This window comes from Phyllostomus hastatus, unplaced genomic scaffold, assembly GCF_019186645.2.
Source record: "Phyllostomus hastatus isolate PE091 unplaced genomic scaffold, TTU_PhHast_1.1 phas_scaffold_78, whole genome shotgun sequence".
NCBI classification, from domain to species: Eukaryota; Metazoa; Chordata; class Mammalia; order Chiroptera; family Phyllostomidae; genus Phyllostomus; species Phyllostomus hastatus.
Window position 1 is genome coordinate 31,318,550 of NW_025334041.1, and position 23,400 is coordinate 31,341,949.

General features: G+C 36.2%; 1 protein-coding gene and 1 pseudogene across 6 annotated transcripts in view; one reads left to right on the forward strand and one right to left on the reverse strand.

The window, feature by feature from the left end:
- Positions 1–20,746, reverse strand: part of AKAP9 (A-kinase anchoring protein 9) — a 169,390-nt gene extending 148,644 nt beyond the window's left edge. For all 6 annotated transcript variants that reach the window (XM_045827242.1, XM_045827244.1, XM_045827246.1 and 3 more), the window contains exon 1: positions 20,487–20,746. In XM_045827242.1, coding sequence (XP_045683198.1) covers positions 20,487–20,534 — 48 coding nt within the window. In that variant the 5' untranslated portion in view covers positions 20,535–20,746. The remainder of the gene's footprint in view (positions 1–20,486) is intronic.
- Positions 14,253–14,362, forward strand: LOC123812318 (annotated as a pseudogene).
- Positions 20,747–23,400: the final 2,654 nt, after the last annotated feature.

Consider the following 23,400-nt stretch of genomic DNA (forward strand, 5'->3'; position numbering starts at 1 on the left):
ATTAAAAATTTTTTCCCAGCCATTTAGCAACTTGCCAGTTATTCTACCTCATGTCTGCTTAAGAAACAGATGCAACACCAGTTGCCTCTATTTGTACATTATTAAGCAGCTGGAATGCATTTAAACTACTTTGAGGATAGCAGATTCATTCTTAAAAATAAACCAATTCAAACACCATTACATATTATCTGTAAATAGAATTGAGAGCCTAGGCACATATTTTTTAAAAGACCCCTCAGAGAGAATGCAAAACCAAGAAAAATATTAATGATGGCATTCTTGATGTTTAAGCTCAATTTCAAAAGCTTCTTAAAAGCCTATGTTATCTGTGTTAGAAAATATATTCAGACAAAGTATATTAGGACAAAAATGAATATTCTGTTTAAAATCTCAACTCTGTTAAGTTAAATACATAATTTATATTTAATATTTACTTATATGTACAAACACATAACAAAGGAAAAAACTAAAACTGCATTAAAAAAGTTTAATTAAAAAAATACTGTCTGAGACAAAAGAATCCATTACTAAATAAACCCAAGTGAAACAGTTCATCATAGATACGGAATAAAAAGTAGAATGGTTCTATTAGTGTTCAGAATGAATTACTTGTAAGGGCATAAAATGATCAAGACATTGTTTTAGACCAGTTACTGATTATATGAAGTAAATTTTTTTTTCAGAACAATTAACCAGAAGGTAAAGTTCACAAGGATAGGAAGTCTTGTTCACTGCAATATTTTTAAGGGCTAGAACAGTATTTGACAAATACATGTTGAGTGAAAAATGAATAATTTATCTTTTAAAGTCATCACTAAGTAATCATTTTAAAGTACTGTTCCACAGAATTTGAGAATTAAGATGATACAGGCATATCTAACTCTACTATTCAAAAAAGTCCCACGGTCTCAGAATTAAAATTATCAATTACATGAATTAAAACATAAAATAATCTCTCTCACCATAATCTTTCTTTCAGTAACCCCTAGCCCCCCAAAATAAGGCAATTAAATTCTCAAAAATAATGCCCACAATAGCTTTATAGTAAGAATTCTGTTTTATAAAGGAGAGGATGTGAGATTTTATCATAAATCTAATTTCTTATAGCGATCTAAACTATTTTTATTATAAACCTAAAAATGACAAGCTAACAGAAAAGCAAATATCAGAAATGCTACTCAATCAGCTAATCACTTGATACTGAAATGATACACTTTAAATTATTGGGAAAACATGAAGTCCAAAACATGCTGAAAATTCATACTATAGCCATCTGTGTTTGTCATTTGAAAGCCAATTATAAAAATGTTAACATATGTAGGCAGCACAGAAATAGTTTGAGATTTACTAGAAAGATATGTCCACATACACTTGTGCTTGAAAACTGATTCAGAGCTCAAGCAAGAAAGTATCTTACCCTGACTAGAATGTGAATAAACTAAATAAAAATGACTGATAATTTATTAAACTCAATATTTATAACTTTACAAATGATCATTCTCAATAAAACAAGGACTTTTTAAAATGCTGTATAGAACATGCCAAGTTCTTATGTCACTTCAAAAAAAAAAAACTGCTAATTGAAATATGCTGTTTCTTACTTGAGTGTTTACTATGTGCCAGGCACTGGGCTAGACATGAGCTAAAATACATGGTCCTAATAGTAGGATGTTTTAGTCTAGGCTAGCCTATTACTTCACTGAATTGTGTGAAACAAATAAGATAAAAGTTAGTGTACAATTTCATAAACTCAACAGTCCTCAATACATCTCTAAGAAGGTGGTATGGGATTCACTTGTCCTAGTACTCTCAAAATAGGCTTTCTGTAAGTGGTGTGGTTGTAGAGTTTTATATCTGTGAAGGAGATAACTTGGCATATGATAGGTAGTAAGTAATTCAATTATTTAGCAAATATTTATTGACAGTTACCTATCATGTGTCCAGCCAGTGCTAAGGGCAGGGCAGGTAGTGATGAATCATATACAAACTCTACTCCTATGAACTGTCAAATAGGAAGAGCAAATTAAACAAATACAGATAAATACAGAAATATATCATTTTATTGAAGAAAAGAGTATAGGTAGTAAAGAAAGCACTCAACAGAGAGACTTAATTTGGATGGGAATGTGGGGAGAGGTCAGGAAGTATTGAGAAAATAATAAGCGGCAAAATAGAACAAGAACATCTGACTCCAAACCCAGTATTCTTTCCATTATACCAATTTGCATGTCATGCATTCTGAGCTCTCTTTTCATTCATTTGTCATTATTCTTCAAATCCTAGAACACTAAGTTTAAAGGCACAAACAAATGAAATCACTAAGCAAATACTTTTTTGACAAGATTGAGGGAAAACACACATATAAAAACACATATAACACACACCACACACCCCCAAAAGAAAATATTATAAGGTATTTTGAAAATATTGTCTATTCTCTCCAGTTTTCAAAATTGCTAAGAGTAGAGCTACTTTCCGTGTTTTTGCTACAGAAAATTTAAGATCCTAATTAATTCTAATTATGGTGATTATTTGTACTTGTCAGTGCTGTCTTTAAACCTTTTTAATATTCCTCAATGAATGTTGCACAAGAATGCTCTACAAACTATTACAGCAAAGCTCCAGGGGCCTAACTATGGAAACAAAAAGATTACAACAGTTGACCCAAACATAATTTGTATTTTATGTAGAGTAAAGTAGGGCAACTGAAAGCAAAGACAAAAGCAACTTTTTGTGCTGTGAAGCATATTTTCTAATAATTCTCAGAGATACAAACTGTTGGAAAATAACAGTGCCAAACAGACCAGGAAAATCAGATATGGCTTTACATTACTGAGCCACTCATCCTATTTATATCCTATAATCTCATTGAATGCAGATTTTTTTCCTCAAAAGTTTTGGAAAATTATGCCTAAGAAGAAAACAGATTCTACAGACTCAGAAATCACCTTAATTTTACATATTTTAACATGTTTCATTGTCTGGAACATAGCAGACACAAATACTTGTTGAATGAAAATGCTTCAGAAAGAATATGTGTTACACATAATAGAATACTGGACTGCTGGGTCTACAGAGACTCTAATAAGCTAGCTATGTGACAAAGGACAGGCCACTTAACCTCTGCAGAACTGTTTCTTCAACTGTAAAATGAAGAGGGATTCAAGGATCTTTCCTCAAATGATTCAAGGATCTTTTAAGATTTTTTTCCAAATTTAAGGGCCTTTTTGGAGAAATTTTTTCAACTGTCCCCTTTCTATTCTCCTCTCCCTATTTCACTTAGTTATAAAAGAGAAAAACTAGAATTCTACATTTAAAAAAAAAAAGCTTGCTTGAGAAAACATTTCAATAAACAGTGTCTATTACTAAATGTTCCCAAATTTTAAAAAAGATACAGAATAAAAAGTGGAAAGCTTACATTATGTATTCAGAACAAATCACTTCTAAGTACATAAAATTATCAAAGTACTTTTAGGCTCATATTAGTGATTATATAAAGTCAAATAGTTTCAGAACAAATAACTGGAAGGTAAACTCCATGAGGGCAGGGTTTTTTAATTAAAATCAAAGCCTATATAATAGTCTAAGTCTAGAACAGTGCCTGCACATAATAAAAAAAATCTTTATTTTTACAGAAAAGAGATACCAAGAAATAATTTTAGGTATTATTCCTCTGAACTTCAGAGTATCTGCATAGTTTCTTTTAAAAAAATAAGGTGATATATCAGGTCCATTGTTACACTACTATACAACTCTACAATGTAATATTATGTAGCTATCAAAAATAATGTTCTCAAAAAAATTTTAATGTGAGAAAATGCTCTCAACATAAAGTCGAAGAAAAGGAGGCCCAAACTACAAATAAGTGTAATTCAAGTTTAAAAATATACTTATACACAGAAACAAAGGATCAATAAACTGCTAATAGTGATTACTTATAGAAGTCTCCTCCTCCCCAACAGATCTATAAGGAATATTCACTGATAAAATTATCATGAGCCTGTACATTAATATTGCTGTTTTTAATAGGCTATAATACAACTACACATCTACCGAAAGTCTCATCCCCAGAGATAGAAATAAGGCAGAAGCCCCAGGAATACGCTGGCCTGACGCCCGGGCTCTTGCATCAGCCTCTTCAAACACCTTAACATCCCATAAGCAACTGCCAACACTGCAGGTCATTTACACTCCACTGTTTAGATGCCACCTGCCTGTTTCATTTCACTGTCACCTAATTATTGGGAACAACGAACAGTGAGAAGAATGGTACTTTGCTCAACCTTATCTTGGTTCCAAATGAATTTTCAGATTTCCATGAGGCCCAACCATACTACCCTTGCCTTCCTTTGAAATCTACCTTTACAAGAACCCTCTATTATCTCTCCCCCACTTAACTATTCTCAGCTTTTGGGGGAACAAATGAGCCCTACTAGAATCAAGGTGTTTACAATTAGCGATTTTCATCAAGTCAATATTTCATAATAAAAAGCAACATGGTTTTACTGCTTTACCTGTATAGCAACAACATAAAACCTCCACCTGGTGGCAGCATACCTACCTAAATGAGACATTTTTAGGAAAAGAATAACCTCTTCAGAGGTTAAACATGCTAAATATATAAACATTCCTTTAGTTTTCTGCCACTTTTATGATAAAATCTGTATTACTTTAAATGGCATATATGGCTCCTTATGATCCCAGCTATTGCTCCAATCTAATTTTCTACTATATATAACAGCTTAATCCTTTATGCTCCAGCATGCGGAGGAGGAGGAGGGCTAATACTTCTTGAACACTTTTTCTAGTCTGACTATGTTCTAAGTGCTTTGTATCTATCAGCTAAATCCTCACAAGGCTAGTACTGCCCTCACTTTCTAGATGGAGAAAAGAAATACAGAGAGATTAGGTAATTTGCCTACAAGTCACAAAGCTAATAAATGGCAAAGGCAGGATTTGATCCCAGATGGTCTGTCTGGTCTAGTCCAGGCTCATAACCACTACAATTATATTCCTGTTCACAACAAAATCTCTGAAAAAGTAGGTAGCATTCAGCACCTTTTCCCAATTCTCTTTCGTTCCCCATCCCACAGTAATCTGAATTCTCATTTGTGACAACTGGCCACTCCTCCTTACTTGAAACTCTGCCTTAGTTCCAGAGACATCACTGTCTTCTAGTTTTATAAGTACTCTGTGTCTGTCTCCTCTGCAGCCTCCTTCTCCACTTGTGTTTTAAACAAGGGGGTTTTCACAGGATTCAACTCTTAGTCTGCATCCCACTCAGTCCTCTTCCTGAGTGAACCCCCCATTCCCAGAGTGTCAGCTGGCATCTTTAACCCAAATATTCTCCATCGCATGAGCTTCTTTCTGTCCTAAGCTCCAGACTCATATTCAACTTTACACTGGATCACTCCTCTAGAATGTTCTAATGGAACCCCTGACTTAAATATCCAAAACAAAACTCCTTTCTATTTTACTCAAATATTTGTTTCTCTCCAAATATGTCCATATTTCTTGTCTCAAAGACCTGTTTCGTGAAAATTCTCCTTTCCCCCCAAATTTGTCAATGTTCCCTGTCTCAGAGACTAGCACCTACACCCTGCCTTCAGCTGCTGAAGTCAGAAAGCTGTAGTCAGTCATCTCTTGTCTTAGTCTGTTTGGAATGTTAGAACTAAATACCACAGACTGGGTAGTGTATAAATGACAGAAATTTATTTCTCACAGTTCCGAAGGTGAGAAGTCCAAGATTAGGGTGCCCACAGATTTGGTGTCTGGTAAGAGACTACTTTCTAGTTCACAGATGGCCATCTTTGAGGGCTCTGCCCTCATGACCTAATCATCTCCCAAGTGCTCCCCCTCCTAATCATCACCTTGGGGGTTAGGATTCCACGTATGTATTTTGGGGCAGGCGACACAAACATGCAGATCACGGCATTTTTCTTATTACCCTTTACCACCAGTTACCAAGGCTTCTCAATCTTACCTACTGAACACTGGCCATGGGTCTCAGAGCTAGTGCAGGGCTGAAATCAGGAACACAATGTCTCGGGGTCAGGCAGGCTAGGTCTGAATCCTTGCTCTGCCTCTATGACTTCATGCAAATTACTTAACTTCTCTCTCTTTTTTCCCAGCTATAAAGAAAGGACAGCAACAGTATCCACAGCTCTTAGAATAGTTATAAGGATAAAATGAGATAATAAATGTAAAACCCTTAACATAATGCTTAGCATTAGAAAGTGCTAAAGAAATTGGGAGCCACTATTATCAAATTCATACTCTTCTTTCTTCCACTCTCAACCTTCTCATTGTTCAAGTGAGAGAAAATGATGTAGGAACAGAGTGGGGATAAATCAAGAAATATTTGGAAGGTAAAATCAGCAGAATGTGCTGATTAGCTGGATCTAAAGGCAAAAGAGGGAGAGCCAGGAAAACCAAATAGAAGGGAGGTGATGTGAACCTGATTTTATTGGGCAGTGGTATTAGAATGGGAAGAAAAGCTGAAACAAATTTTGAACTAAAAGAAAATCACAGATTGAGTTATAAATATGCAGGATATAGGAAAATAAATACAGAATAATTCAAAGGAATTTATTTTTCAACCGAGATGCTTTCTGAGTAAGTACTAAAATCCCAAGCCTCGAAAACATCATAGCACATAGATATAAAAGTAAAAACTACAATATTAAAAAAAAATTTAAATCCAAATCCTGCAAAATAAAAGACTATGTATATAGTCTTCTGTCATGAGAGTTAAACTCTAAGACCTATTAAAATTACTCCTATCATATTTTTTAGTTTGAATTTTAAAAAATATAATTTTTCCTCAACTAAAAAATCCCAAATTATTTTCTCTTTTTCTCAAACTGTATTGTAAAAACTGCTATTGGTTAAAGTGGAAAAGTAAGAATTCTCTTGTTGAAGGGAAGTCACTGAGTTGAAATGTTCAGGCATGTATTTATATTACAAAGGTACTTTATGCACATTAAAAATTTGGCACATACTATAAAAGATTTTATGTAAAATATTTCCAACACTTTTAAAGTTGTCTACAAATAGAAAATACTGGTAGTTCCTATAACTTCCAACCAAAACCCAATTCTTCTATATATAAACTCCCAGCAGGTATTTGTTAGTGCAGTTTCTACACATTTTCCTCTAGCTTGCCCTTTAGAGCACCTATTTATTTTACTTAAGAAATCAACAAATACATACACAGTACACAGACCCTAAGTATGGTAATTAACTGAGATCACTGCCCCATGTCCATCACAATGCTGGCACCTCCCACACACACTTTCATATATTACACATCTGGTTCTTGATAAATATGGATACTAATATTTTTAGTTGGTATCTGTCCCTATCTCTCCTGGGGAAACAATGAGGCATCATCAACTGAAATAAAAGTAAGACCCTTGAGGAAATAAATATAGCCTAAACACAGAGCCCACAATGAAGGACCCTTACTAACAAGGAATTTTGCAGTGTGTTCAATATCAAGAAATAGAAAAAAAATTCTCAATTTTATACCCTGTTAGTTTTTCAGTAATCTATAACCAGGGAACCTATTTAATCAATGCAATTTATAAATTCAAATATTTACAGATTAGGATTTTAAATCATCAAGTTCACTTTTTACTAGTCAAAATAATAACTTTTATTTTAAAATAATAACTTTTATTGGGGCATTAAGCATTGATCTATAAAAGGAAAAATTTGAGGGGCTTTCAAAAATGACCTCTTAAAGGAAAAGTTCAACTTAGAGAAACTTTCAGACAACATAAAAATCTTATTTAATAAGAAACCAGGATAAAAATCATAACTCTGATGGCAACTGAAAACAAACACTACACTGTGTATGAACAAAGAGGATAAAGGAATTTTTCATGGTATAAAAGAATCTGTAGAACTAAATAAATAGCTGAGGCAAAACTGCCTCTGAAACAATGATGTTTCTGAATAGGGTTACATACATGTGCAAATCAGCCAGAGCTTTATGTAGCATACCTAGACATGCATTAAGTATCTTAAGTTATATTTTGGTGAGCACTCCCACAAAACACTAGAATTAAAAGGGGAAACACTATGACAACAACAACAAAAAATGTCTTACGCTAGTGAAGTATCTGTATAGACTTACAATGTTCACAGATGAAAATGACAGACCTTTTTGCTACTGAAGAGACTAGGCTATTTTTCTCCACAGTGAAAATGGACTGAGCCAAAAACCCAGCAGGTGCCCCTTGGACCAACTGCACGCACTTGCAGAACAGCTGGCCATGGAATGGAATGACTCACTGGCCCACACAGAAATCAAACTTTAGCATCAGCATCATGCTCTAATCAACTCTACTATTCAAAAGAAGCAACAGTTTAGATTTGGGCAGAGCCCTAAAGGCTTAAAAAAAACCTAGATGGAAAGTAATCTGACTGGAGATGTGTGTCTCTCATATCTGCCCCTCTCTCACGTCTGCCTGGGCACCCATGTTCTCACTCTCTCTGTATATAGAAATATATATAACATAAATGTAATAAATAATTAAAAAATATAAAATTTGGTAACAATCTAATTAAAAAATGGGCAAAGAACCTGAATAGACATTTCTCCAAAGACAGACAAAAGGCCAACAAGTACACATGAAAAGACGCTTAACATCTTAGTCATCACAAATAAAAATCACAATGAAATACTACCTCCCACTAGAACAGCCATAAAAAACAAAAAAAAAAAAACCAAAAAAACAACAAATGTTGGTGAGGATATGGAGAAACTGGAGCCCTTACACAGAGCTGATGGAAATGTAAAATGGTAAGTCACTATGAAAAAAATAGTTTGGTGGTTCCTCGATAAACACAGAATTCCCATACGTTTCAGCAATTCTACTCCTAAGTATATACACAAGAGAAATAAAAACAGGTAGTCAAATACTTGTATACAAACATTCCTGGCAGCACTATTCAAAATAGCCAAAAGGTGGAAATAACTCAAATGCCCATCAATAGATACATAAACAAAATGTAGTATATATAGACAATGGAATATTATTCAGCCAGAAAAGGGAATAAAGTGCTGATATATACAACAACATGGATGGATGGTCTTGAAAACATTACACGAAGTGAAAGAAAAACCCCAGACACTAAAGGTCAAATATTATATGATCCATTTAATTGAAGTATCTAGAATAGATAAACCCATAGAAATAGAAGACAGATTAGTGGTGGCTAGGGAGAGGAGGGATGAAGAGTAGATGCTTAATGGGTACAGGGTTTTATACTGGGATGACAAAAATGTTCTGGAACTGTATAGAAATGGTAGTTGCACAATGCTGTATATATCCTAAATGCCACTGAATTGTTCATTTTGAGATCATTTTTGTTACATGAATTTCACCTCAATTTAAAAAAATAATTACACCTAGCACCAGAAGAACACGAAAACCTCTCAATCATTTTCTCTCTGCTTCTTCAAAACACCTGTTGAGATTCCTGTACTATGAGATGATTATCCCCCCACACAGTAAGGCACAGACAATTTGTGATCACCGAAATATATGCGTGCTAAGTAGAAGTCCATAGCTGCAGTCGTAGGCATCCAAAAATGTCAGCTGAACAAATGCACAAGTAAGTGTCTCCCAAGTCCTGGTGCCAGAGAGCAGCATTGTGAACACACACACACACAGTGCAGAGCTATCTTTATAAATAAACTTTATAAAATTCTGAAGCTTAAACTTTAGATTTTAAAGAGATGATAACCAAAGATGCCTAATTTCAATTTTAGTAAAATCTTACTGTCAAATAAAGTTTTCCTTATCATTGAATATTTAACAGTTCATGAGATTTTTTTCTAGCTTCCATATTAGAAGAAATTCACTTACATTTCAATAATCAGTAGTCTATAATAGATATTTTGCCTCATAGTTTAGCTCTTATCATAAAAGTTTTATATATAAAATTGTTTTTGCTTGAAAATACTTTTTGCCCCAATTTTGTCATACTCCAGTCACTTGGATATAGCTACTCTTTTCACTTCCTCTCTCCCATGTCCTCATTCGAGTTTGAGTTTCACTGACAGGACACCACAGGCCTACTTGCTAAGTCTCTCTTCTCTGGATCTTATGACTCTTTTACCCAATTACTTCCCTGTCCCGGTTTCTGCCACTGCTTGGATCTGCCTTAGAAATCTTTCTTCAGTACTACACACTTGAAGAAGCCTGTCCTACCCATTCATTCCACCATATTATCTCTTTTAAAGCTTATAATCTAAAATCATGTGTTTTTTCAAGGAAGCCTAAAGGTCATAGATTAGTTTTTAAGCCACAGACAATGCATCACTGTTACAATAAACGTTGAGGTATCAAACGGCTGTATCTACCTTGAAAGCTAGGTCAGATTTGTCACATGTAAGAGTAAAAAGAACTGGAAAGTTTAAAGGAATTGGGTGGTGGAACAGTGTATCTGAAATATGCAAAGAACAATTTTACACCAAAACTAACTTTGTCTACTATTAATAACCAAATACCATATTTTTTGGACTGTAAGACGTACTTTCCCCCATCCCCACCCCCAATTTGGGAGGCATAATGGTTGTTAATGCTGCTGTTGAGATCTGTTTACATTTACATTGGTGAAATATTATGTTACTTATGTTATTAAATATTTTACATTTTTTGCTTAAAAGTTTTTTTTAGAATTTTCCTCCTCTAAAACCTAGGTGCATCTTATCTTATGGTCCAAAAAATATGGTATACAGCTTGCAAAGAGCACTGTTCTTTTTGCATAAAATTGACACTACTTTCAACTAAAAATGCTCCTTAAACATACAGAAAAAATTATAGTTACTACTTTCTGAACATTATAGGCAAAATTTTAATAATTATTCATCAGATGCCAATTACATAAATTCTAAATAGCTGGTACAAGACTTTGGTTTTACTGAATCCTGCTATATTACAACATTAAAAGTATAGAATAAATAGAATGTTAAAAATTATACTTCCTGTGGCTTTACAGGAGTAATAATTTTATTCTAAATACACACTGTCCTCTAACTTTATTTACTAATATTACAATACTTTAATGTAACATAGCAAATAATTTGACTTGGAAAAAAATGAATCATTTAAAGTGGAGTTAGAATAGTTTGGTTCAACACAAGGGCAACCTATGTCATGCCGTCCCTGCCAGCACACTGTAAATGGCGTGAGTCTAGCTCTGAAAATATTTACTTAACAATGCAGTAATGTGTCACACCTCCATAGCTAAGGTTCTTGCAACATCAACACTGAGGAAGTAGCTGAGGACCTCAGAGCAAACTAAAAAACCAACATGTAACAGAAAAACTGAATTGTCTATAAAGCTCATTCACCAGGCTCTACTGGCCCTTGATTTTTACAAACCACTTTACCTAACTCAGTAAGTTTTCTAGTTATAGGAAATCTAAAATAGCAAGTTAGGGTCAGAGGCAGATGAGAAGGACAAGGGAAGATGAGCATGTCCATAGCAATGAGAACTGACAGCAAAGAAAATTGGTAAAGACTACAAAAAAACAGAAAGATCTATAAATGTCTGAAAGTACAGAATCCCAACTATATGAGAGAGGACCGAGAAACAAACAGAATTATCTTCTGGAGGGCAGGCCCCTTGTAGTACAGGCTTCCTCTGCTATGTGAGTGTTCTAGGAACCTATCTGTACCAGTGTACCAGCTGGCATTGTTGTGAGAGGCTGCACTCAGCTTCAGAGAATTTTTTCTGAAGACTCTTTCAAGACGTTTGCCCATTTCATGATGAGTGAGTACTAGTGCACCTGCCCACGCTGCATTGTGTGTTCGGCCACTTTTGACCAAAAACAGCATGACCCCGGTGTTCCACTCTCCCTATTCACCCAGTCTCATCCTGAGCAACCTTTTTTGTTTCCCTGGATGACAAAAACCCTTAAAGGGAAACCTTTAGCCAATGTGGAAGAGGGAGAACAAAAACAGCAGAGGCACTAAAAGGCATCAAAATCAAAGTGTTCAAAAACTGTTTTGAGCAGTGGAAAAAACATCTCAACAGGTGCACTGCATCAACTGGAGAGCACTTTGAAGGTGACTTAAGTGTTACACATGTAAGAAAAAAATACAATTTTTTATCCATAAATTCCAGGGTTTTTTGGGTGTTCCCTTGTATAATACAAGCATCATTGGAATAAGAATTACAGTATCAGGATTACACTAAAGTGAAGGTCCTCACGAAACCTAGTTATTCTGTGTCTCATTTTCTTGTTCTGCATAACATGTTCTTCAACATGCTACATCTGATAAGCTGTTTTTTTTTAAATGGCATTTAAACATATTTTTACTGATCATAAAAGAAATATATTGACAAGAATTTGGAAAGGCTAAAAGTGTACAGAAAATTAAAAATGCCTATAACCTACCTACCAAAGATAACCATCATTTACATGTTGGTGGATTTTTGTTTCAGGTGTCTTCATATATAAATATGTACATAATAGATCTGTCTGGAAAAAGTCCAGCTATTGTCAGTATAAAGAGAAAAGTTTATGTGACACTAATGTAACCTGGCAGCCAAGGAGAGTGGACTGGAATGTGCATGTGTGAACAATGATGACTTCACTGTACTAGTCAGTGGGGGCAGTAGACGCCACTGAGTGAGCACATGTGCTGTGTAGCCTCGAATTCAAAATGACTGAGTTGAGCAATGAACCTGTATCGAATTTTGCATTAGGCTTGAACATTCTTCCATGGAAACTATTTGGATGACTCAGAAGGCCACAGCTATGGGCAACTGGTGATTGGCAGTTCAATAACAACATGCCAGCTCATACATCATGTCTCGTGCAGTTTTTTTCGGAAACATCATATCACCAAGGTGACTCAGCCCCCCTATAGCCCAGATTTGGCACCCTGTGACGTCTGGCTTTTTCCAAAACTAAAATCACCTGTGAAAGGGAAGAGATTTTTCAAGACTGTTGATGAAATTCAGGAAAATACAATGAAGCTGATGATGGCGACTGGGAAAAGTGTGTGAGGTCCCAAGGTGCCTACTTTGAAGGAGACTGAGGCATCACTGACCTATGTACAATATTTCTTATATCTTGCATCTTCTTCAGCAAATGTCTCTATTTTTTAAAATATTACATGGCTGGATACCTTCTGGACAGACCTCATATATTTTTTTGGTAGCATTTTTATTAATCTCATATTATTTGGGAGCATTTTCCCAACTCAGAAAGTCTTTGAAGAATTACTTTAATGGCTACTATACCAAAATATATTCTCCCATCACTGCAGATTTTGGATGGCATAAAACTTTTTATAAAGCATACTATACTGTATACAAGTCATTTTTTTAAAATGATCATTTATAAGGTCTATATGCAGAAAGTTTTCCAGTGAACAGCTTATCAAACACCAAGAAAAGATTTAAATTTATGGTTTGTAAAACCAGGTTATCAAATACAATATTTAAGTCTAATGAACAAATAAGACATTTAGAAAACTAAATATCTAAATAAGTTTGGAAATGATAATTTTAAGTGATTTCTGATGCCAGCAATATCAGACTTCCAATTAACAGAATTCTGGATTGCTGATATTAAATTACAACATGTTAATAAGGTAGTATCCATTAACAACACATAGTGATTCTGCTCATTCATTCATTAAGCAAATACTCATTTGAGTACCTAGTGTTTGACAGGCACAATGCTGGCTGCATTTTTATCAATGTTAACAGACTTCCTTGTTAAAACCTTAAAAATAATGTAGTAGCATTGAATACATTTTAACAAGTGAAAAAGATTCACCCCAAATCCTAGTGTAACTCCTCCACTCACTGTATGTATTACCCTGTCTCCCTCTCCCACTGCACTGTGAGCAGCATGAGAACGAAGACTGTCACTACCTCAGTATTTCCTCTGCAGAAGAGAAGCTCATTCTAGGTTTGCTGAATGACTTTACATTTCCAACCCAAGCTTCTGAAGTCCTCATCTAATAGTACATGTTTATAGGACTGAAATAATATATAACCTATTTCCATGTTCCTATCAGTCTTCATAATCTTAATGCTGCATAATATCCTATCACAATTATATAATTTAGAAAACAATTATCCTAATATTCTTTGAAGGTTGTTCCCAGTGTTTCTATATGATATAGTTAATGCCTACAGTCACAGATTACTTCTGACCAAAAAAGTTGGGCTCAACTCTAGAGAAAAATAATCTTCTACAATAAAAGTAAATGTTAATCACTTCTCAGTCTTTTGGCTAAGATCTAGGGTAGTATATGTTCTTATCAGTTTAATATCTGATATGTCCTATACCCAAGGACAATACATTAAATGATGGAGATCATATGCATTCAGAAGAAAAGAGAACATTGTGTATATAAAATGTTCTTTTTCATAAACCTAATGGTAACCACACGCACACACACACAGACAAAGCAAAACTGAGAGACGCAGCTTAAAAAAGAGGAAACAGAGGAAAGAAGTATGGAATGCCACCAAACAAAAACAGACAGAAACACAACAGAAAAGAACCAATGGAGGCACAGAACTACCAGAAAACAAAAGACAAAATGGCTATAGAAATCCTCACACATCAATAATTACCCTAAATGTAAATGGACTGAATTCACCAATAAAGAGGCAAAGAGTAGCTGGATCAAAACCAGAACCCAACCATACACTGCCCTCAGGAGACATGTCTAAGCTGCAAAGACAAAGTTAGACTCAAAGTGAAAGGGTGGAAAATGATTCTCCAAACAAGTAACATTCACAGAAAAGCAGGTGTAGCTATACTTGTATCAGACAAAATAGATTTCAAGATAACAAAGGTAACAAGAAACAAAGGGACATATTATAATGATAAAGGGGACACTACAAGAAGACATAACACTTCTTAATATTAAGACATAACACTTCTTAATATTAATATGCACCCAATCGGGGAACACCAAAACATATAAAGCAACCACTAACAAAACTAAAGAGAGAAACTGACAGAAACACAATAGGGTTGGGGACCTTACTACTCCACTGACAGCTCTACACAGATCACACAAACAGAAAATCAATAAAGAATATCAGCCATAAATGGCACATTAGACCAAATGGACATAATTGACACACACAGAGACTTTCATCCCAGAACATCTGATCGCACATTCTTCTCCAGTGCACTTGGAACAGTCTCAAGGATGGACCATATGGTGGTTCACAAAACAGGCCCCAACAAATGTAAGAAGATTAAAATCACACCAAGCATATTCTCTGACCACAATGCTTTGAAATTAGAAATCAACTGCAAAAAGGAAGTAAAGAAACCCAAATATGTGGAGATTAAACAACATACTAGTAAAAAATGACTAGGTCAAAGAAGAAATAATAGGTGAGATCAAAAGATGTAGAGACAAATGGGAATGGCAGTATGATGTATCAGAACTTCTGGGATGCCATGACAGCAGTAATAAGAGAGATGTTTATATCATTACAAGCCTAAAGAAATCCCAAGTAAACAACCTAACATTGTATCTTAAAGAACTAGAAAAAGAAGAACAAAAGCAACCCAAAGTCATCAGAAAGAAATAATAAAAATGAGAGCAGAAATGAATGCAACAGAGAAGAAAAAGATTATACAAAAAATTAATACAACAAACAGTTGGAGTTTTGAAAAGATTAGTAAAATTGGCAAACCCCTGGCTACACTCACTAAGGAAAAAGGGAAAAGACTCATATAAACAGAATCAGAAATGAAAGAGAAGTTACCACAAACATCACAGATATACAAAGGATCATACAAAAATACTATGAAAGAGTATATGCCACCAAATTCAATAACCTAGAAGAACTGGCTAAGTTCCTATAACTATACATAACCTTCCTAGACTGAATCATGAAGAACTGGAAAATCTAAATAGACTGATCAAAATGAAAACTGAATCAACCATCAAAAACCTCCCAAAAATATAAGTCCAGGTTTCACTAGTGAATTCTACCAAACAATCAAAGAACATCTGATACCTGTGCTTCTCAAACTCGTCCAAAAAAACTGAAGAAAAGGCAACACTTCCTAACACATTTTGTATGTGTTAGGTGCCAACATAACCTTGGTACCAAAACCTGGCAAGGATAACATAAACAAACAAACAAACAAAAAAAACAATGAACAACTACCACCAATATCTCTCATGAACACAGATGCAGAGATCCTAAACAAAATACAGTCAAATCTCAGTATTCGCCGGCTTCAGAACTCGTCAAACCCTGCACTTGCATTATGACGAGGAAAAAATGTTTCAGCACTTGATGCTTGCTTGCCACTCGTGGGCACTTTCCAGAACTTGTATGAGTCCCCACACTGCCCCACAAGAGAAAATGCTTCATCCTTTAGTACTCATCAGTTCCATGAGTTCCAGAACAAATTAATGACGAGTACTAAGAAAGGTACCACTATATTAGCAAATCAAATACAATAATATAGTAAGAAAATAATATATTGTGATCAAGTGGAGTTCATTCCAGGGGTACAGGGATGGTTCAACATATATGAATTGATCAATGTAATACACCACATTAACAAAACAAAAGATAAAATTTTTGATATTATCAATAGAGAAAAAGCATTTGATAAGATACATCAATTTATCATTAAAATAATTAAATAGCATAATAAAGGCCAAATATGACAAACCCTTAGCCTCACACTCAGTGGTGAAGAACTGAAAGCTCTTCCTCTAAGATTGGGAACAAGACAAGGATGCCCACTCTCACCATTCATACAACATAGTTCTGGAAGTCCTGGCCAGAGCAATCAGGCAAAAGAAAGAAATAAAAGGCATCCAAATTGGGAAGTAGTAAAAGTGTCTCTGTTTGTAGATGACATGCTTCTATATACAGAAAACCCTAAAAACACTACCAAAAAACTATTATAAACAATAAACAAGTAAAGTTGCAGAATACAAAATCAATGTATAGAAAAGTACTGCTTTCCTATACATCAATAATAAAACTTCAGAAAAAGAAACTAGAAAAAAAAGCAAGTTCTTTTGCAATTGCGCCAGAAAGGATAAAATGCCTAAGAATAAATTTAACAAAGGATGTGAAGGACCTATATACTAAAACCTATAAAGCATTATTAAAAGAGACTGAAAAAGACATAATGAAATGGAAAGATATTCCATCTGTGTTCATGGATTGGAAGAATCAACATAGTTAAAATGGCCATATTACCCAAAGCAATACACAGATTTAATGTAATCCCCATCAAAATCCCAATGACATTTTTTAAAGAAATAGAACAAAAAAAATCATCCAATTTGCATGGAACCACAAAAGACCTCAAATAGCCAAAGCAATTCTGAGGAAAAAGAACAAAGTTGGAGGTATCACATTATCTGAGTTCAAATTATACTATGGAGCTACAATAATCAACCAGTAGGGTATTGGCAGACAAACAGACAAGTGGACCAATGGAACAGAATTTAGAGCTCAGAAATAAAACCACGTGTATATGGGCAAATAATTTTTGAAAAAGGAGCCGAAAGTACACAATGGAGTAAAGAAATCCTCTTCAATAAATGGTGCTGGGAAAATAGGAAAGCCACATACAAAAGAATGAAACTAAACTACAGTTTGTCCCCATATACAAAAATTAATCCAAAATGGATCAAAGACCTAAATATAAGCTCTGAAACAATAAATTACATAGAAAAAACTGGCACTAAAGTTACGAACCTTGGTTGTAGAGAACATTTTATGAATTTGATCCCAGAGGCAAGGGAAATAAAGGAAAAAATAAATGAATGGGACTATAGCAAACTAAAAAGTTTCTGCACAGGGAAAGAAACTGCCAACAACAAAAAAAGGCAACTAACTGAACTGGGGATGATATTTTCAAACAACAGCTCTGATAAGGGGTTAATATCCAAATTATATAAAGAACTCATACAACCCAACACATACACATACACAAAAACCCAATTAAAAAACAGGCAAAGGACCTGAATAGACACTTCTCCCAAAAAGATACACAAATAGCCAACAGATACATGAAAAGATGTTTCAGCTATCAAAACTACAATGAGATACCACCTCACACCTGTTAGAATGGCTATTATCAACAAGATAAGTAATAACAAGTGTTGGAGAGGTTGTGAAGGGAATTCTCATTCATTGCTCATGGACTATATACTGGTACAGCCACCATAGAAAAGTCTGGTGGTTCCTCAAAAAATTAAGAATACAATTACCATATGACCCAGCAATCCTTGTCCTGAGCATCTCCCCAAGAAACTCAAAAACATTATTCACAAAGTTATATGCACTCCTATGTTCACTGCTACATTATTCATGATGGCCAATACATGGAGACAACCAAAATGTTCTTCGATAGAGGGCTAAATAAGGGAGATGTGGTAAATAAATATAAAAGTATATTTAAGTTTATATGTATAAATGTATATTTATATGTATGTATATATACATACACACACAAATATATACAAAGGAATACTACTCAATCATAAGAAAAGAAATATTGCCATTGGCGACAATGTGGATGGACCTTTGGAATATTACGCTAAGCGAAATAAGTCAGTCAGAAAGTTAAGAACCACATGATTTCACTCACATGTGGGATATAAAACTGAAACTCATAGACACAGAAGAGCATGGTGGTTACCAGAGGGAAGAGGGTGGGGAGGGGGTAGTAAAGGGCAGAAGGGGGCAAATATATGATGACAGAGGATGATGTGACTTTGGGTGGTGGGCACACAGTGCAATATGACAGATGATGTATCATAGAAGTATACACTCGAAACCTCTAAAAGTTTGTTAACCAATGTTGCCCCAATAAATTTTATTTTTTAAAAAATGATGTTAAAGGTTTTTACCCCACAGTCAGATTTGAAAGACAAAGAACACACATATACACAAAGTAACTCTTAGAATTCCTTTTTGCCAAATCAAAGCAATTTAAATAAATCCTCTATTATAAAATGTGTTGTCTAAAGTAAAGTATATTTTGTGGGACTGCTTCATACATATTTAGAAAATATACTTCTGGGAACAAGGAGTAAAAAATTCTGAGATAACAAACAATGCCTAATTAGAAATCAATGCTTTTTGAAGAGATGCACACTTTACCTCCACTTCTTTGGATTCATACCACTTGCTCGGATCCTAGGGCTGCAGAAATGGAAGCAACACTGGGCTTCTGAGGATGTCTTGTTCCCCCTTTTCCTCCATTTATAGATCCAAAGTAATATAATCCACTTTGTAATATACAAGCACTTAAGCTTTGACCTTTGAAGGGGCTTGTGGGAAAGCCAACTATATTTTAGGAATATGAAGCTAGTTTATATACACGTTCATTTAAGAACGTTGTGTTGAGCATCTGCTACTACATCTCTGCAGTATGGCCCTTCAATGACTACTGAAATCATAGACCACTTCTCCTTTGTTTCTTTGTTTATTTGACGGAAGCAAAAAGAGAGGAAGAGAGAAAAAAAATTAACTAGATTACAATTTAATTGTGGTCCAAGTATGATTACTAACAATCATCTCTAATAAGATGGTCAGAATATAATCTATAAAAGGTAATTTATTGTGGGGCTGATGGGAGCCTTTGAAACCAGCCAAAAGATATGCTCAAATACGTAATTTTTTTGAAAAAATGCCATTTAGTTTATATTGTCTATGTCAAATTTTTCATGAAGCCCAGTGAAAACCTGTGTATGATTTTGTATTATTTGCTTTACAGTAGTATTTAAATACACACATAAGGACTTACCGAGACATATAGTAATTCAGTTATTTAAACCGGTAATTCCATAGGTGTTGCTTAGACTATGGAACCTTTCCTTCCCAGAAGTTCCATTCACAGACTGCATTAACATTCCACACAACACAAAAGCGCATGCCATGACAAAGACCTCCAAACACAAACATACAAAGCCATGCTTCTAAAAACGCCCTTAACGCAAAGTTCACAGCTGGCACTTGTGGCACACTCGAGCCACTGATGAGGCAGCTGTCACAAACCAATCACACAACCAAGAATGCCAGCGTGCCACCTAAGAATACCGAGATCCTGATCAGCGTGCAAATCCCTCACCGAAGAAAAGCCCCAAATCCCCACCCTGAAAAGCACAATGACTGCACTACCCAGAAAACTCCCCCTAAAAGTAAAAGGTTGGAGATTTAGAAGCAATTATAGCAATACAGTAAAAGAACAGCTTTATTTGGGGATTCACGAGAAAGAAGCCACGCCACCCAATGATCACGGAAGTATCTGCTGGGTAGTTAAGACCAGGATTTTTCAAAAGGAAAAAGAGTCTGGCGAGCGGGCAATGCAGACCCTGCAGCACCTCGTCCTAGGCAGCGCACTGGGGCTGCCAGGATCTCCGCTTCCCAGGCCCGTTCCCACCCCTTTCCAGCCACCGTCTCCCACCGCGGGCCCCGCAGCCTTTGGTTCTTACCTTCGCTTTGCCAAACTCCAGCTTCTTCTGTCTCTCCTCGTCCTCCATGGCCTCTGCGGAGAAGGCTGGGGGAAGACAGAGGGAGGGTCGGGGTAGGAAAGGGAGGTCGGTTGAGAGGGAGGTGGGACCCTAAGCTCCGCCGCTCAGGAAGCAGGGCGGGCCGGCGCACCCCACTCCCGGAGTGGAACCAGTCTCCGAGTTCAGTGGCTGACCGTCCTCGGCCGCACGGGCAACGCCGTCACCGCCGCCGCCATCTTCGTCTCCACGTAAACACACGGCAAGGCCGGAGGGGAGGGGCACGTCGGTCCGCGCAGCCGCGTGGAGACACGCCGCGCCAGGCAGGTGCGCCCGCCACGCCGTTATTCCCCTCGCGCTTCTCGCCCCTGTCAGCCCCGCCCGCCGACCCACCAGGGGGTCTTGGACCTCGCCTCCCATCAGCGAAAATCTGGTGGAGGGGAGCCCCTTTCCCCGGGAACGGACGCTGCCCAGGTGCTGGTCATGCTGAGAAGGTGGGGGAGAGGGGGTGTGTCAGGGGCGTCTGTCTTAACCCCATCCAGCGTCCTAGGGACTCCGGTTGCTCTTAAGACATTGAGATTTTTCGAGTTACAGAAATACAGCTGTCTAATGGTGACATTGGTGAACACTGAAAAGCCCCAAAGGAAAAGATCGGGGGGAGGCAAGAGGGGACCCAAGGGACCTCAGGTTTCCCTAGATTGACTTCTCGACTGGAAGAATTAGGAAAGTAGCCAGTATCTCTCATCATTTATTTAGCTGAAAGTCCTGCCTCTTCCCACCCTGCCCCCACCATCACCGGTTCATCCTTCAAGGCCCACCTCACAAGCCGCCCCAAAGAGCTTTTCTGATTTCTTTGTTCCCTCCATCACAACTGCAAGTAACGTCATAACTTATTCCCTCCCACTCCTTGGAGGTTCCCCTTAGCAACGGTGTCCTGGAAGGATCCTAGGCTGTGGACCCTGCGTTGGGGACAAAGCCAGTTGCACTAACTTTCTAGCTTGAATTACATTGAACAGGTTACTTACCCTCCCTGAGTTTACCTAGAAGTTTTGGAAGAGTTGTTAATATATATGAGTTAATATATGTGACTCCTTTGGTATGTTAAAATGTTTTCAGTTAGGGTCAGTTTTCTTCTTGTATTTCCATTAGATACTCTGCATGGCGTTTTAATAAATCTGCACTTTTTAGTTCACCTCGTACTCCCAGCTCCTTGAGGGCAGAGACTGTATCCCTCATCTTGGCATTACTAAAATGACTAGCACAGTGCAATGCACCCAGTAAACACTTGTTGGATTGAATTGAGCCATTTTAATAAACATTACTATATTTTTTAAAAATCTGTTCCCTCAGTACCACCTTTTTTCTCCCCACCCTTTTACCTGAGACATTAAAATGTGTAGCTCACATTTTACTGTTTCAGGTTGATGATGTTTCTCCTTCGTTTAGAGCTAGGTTAGACTGAAACATTACCAGGTGTGAGCTAAAATAAACTATGAGTTCAATCATAGGAAGGATGTAAGTGAAAATTGGGGATGAAAAAGGAAAAGGCCAAATACCTTAGGTCTACCACAAATTGAAGACTAGTTTTAAGTAGCGCTGATTTAGAAATGCTTAGATTTGAAAATGATTTTTTGTTCTCAAACTTCATAATGCATACATTATTATGCAGCTTGTAACACGCAAGTATACTATGTTGTCCTGTCTTAAATTGGGAGTCAGGTGAGATTAGACATTTTATCAGGAATAAAAAAGCGGATAATTAAAGGAAAAATGATTTATTCCATCACCAATCAAGCTTAGAATAAAACTCGGGCTAGAACCAAGTGTTCTGATAACACAGCGATTTAAATACTGCCTGGATTGAGGGATTACATTTGTAGATTGTGATTGCCTAGGAGGAGGATACCCTAGAATATCTGCAAGATATTCTTGTTTGTTAATAGATGCTGCTTTAACTAAGAAAATCAGGTATTTATTTCAGTAAGTGCTAAAAATGTTCAAAAATCTTCTAAAGCAGCAATTTTCAACTGTGTGCTGCAAGAATTTTTAAAACATGCTGTACCTGACTATTTAGTCAGTTGTACTGACCTCTTTTCCCTTAGGTTGTCAAATTAAAAACTGGTGGCAGCCAACACAACAATAGCCGTCTGGTGTGAATGCCCTGTCTTGAACCATAAATATATCAGTCATAATAGAACTGCATGTTATTGGTCACATCACATAATAAATTTGCATCTGATTGCTTAATTCTTGGTATAAAAAACCCTTATATATGAGTATGCAAAACAGAATATATTCTTACAATTTTTAAGGTACCTGATTTTTCAAAAATTCACTGGAGCTAAAAGGGAGGGTAATTACTATTATTATTTTTTTTGGTAAATCAATCAAGATTGTACTTATTTTTGTTAGATTGGTGAAATACATATATTTTGGTGTCCCACAGAATTTTAGTAATTTATGTGTGCCATGAGATGAAAAAGGTTGGCGGCTCTCTCTATGGAGCATGCACATACCCCTCCCTACCCGCTTCTCCCAGGAATGTTTCCTTGCCTGTCTCTCTCCTAAGTTCCAAGTGCCCTTCTTTGCCTCTGTAATGTTTCCCGAGCCCATTTCTTCTTTGGCTCACTTCTACCTCTGTGACTTTCTAAATAAACTTTCTCAAAAAAAAAAGGTTGAAAATCGCTGTTCTAAAGCAACAAGATTATATCAATGTTTCCTTTCACTAAGACCAGCCAATCATACACATGCCTACCTTTTTCACTGAACAGTTCCCACCATCACTTATGCAAACCACCTAAAACTGTGCTCAAGATCTTCCCTCCAGTAGCAACATTTCCAACCTTCTGTTTCAGTGAATGACTTGCTTTCAGTCTCCTCAACTTGAAATCTTGGAGAC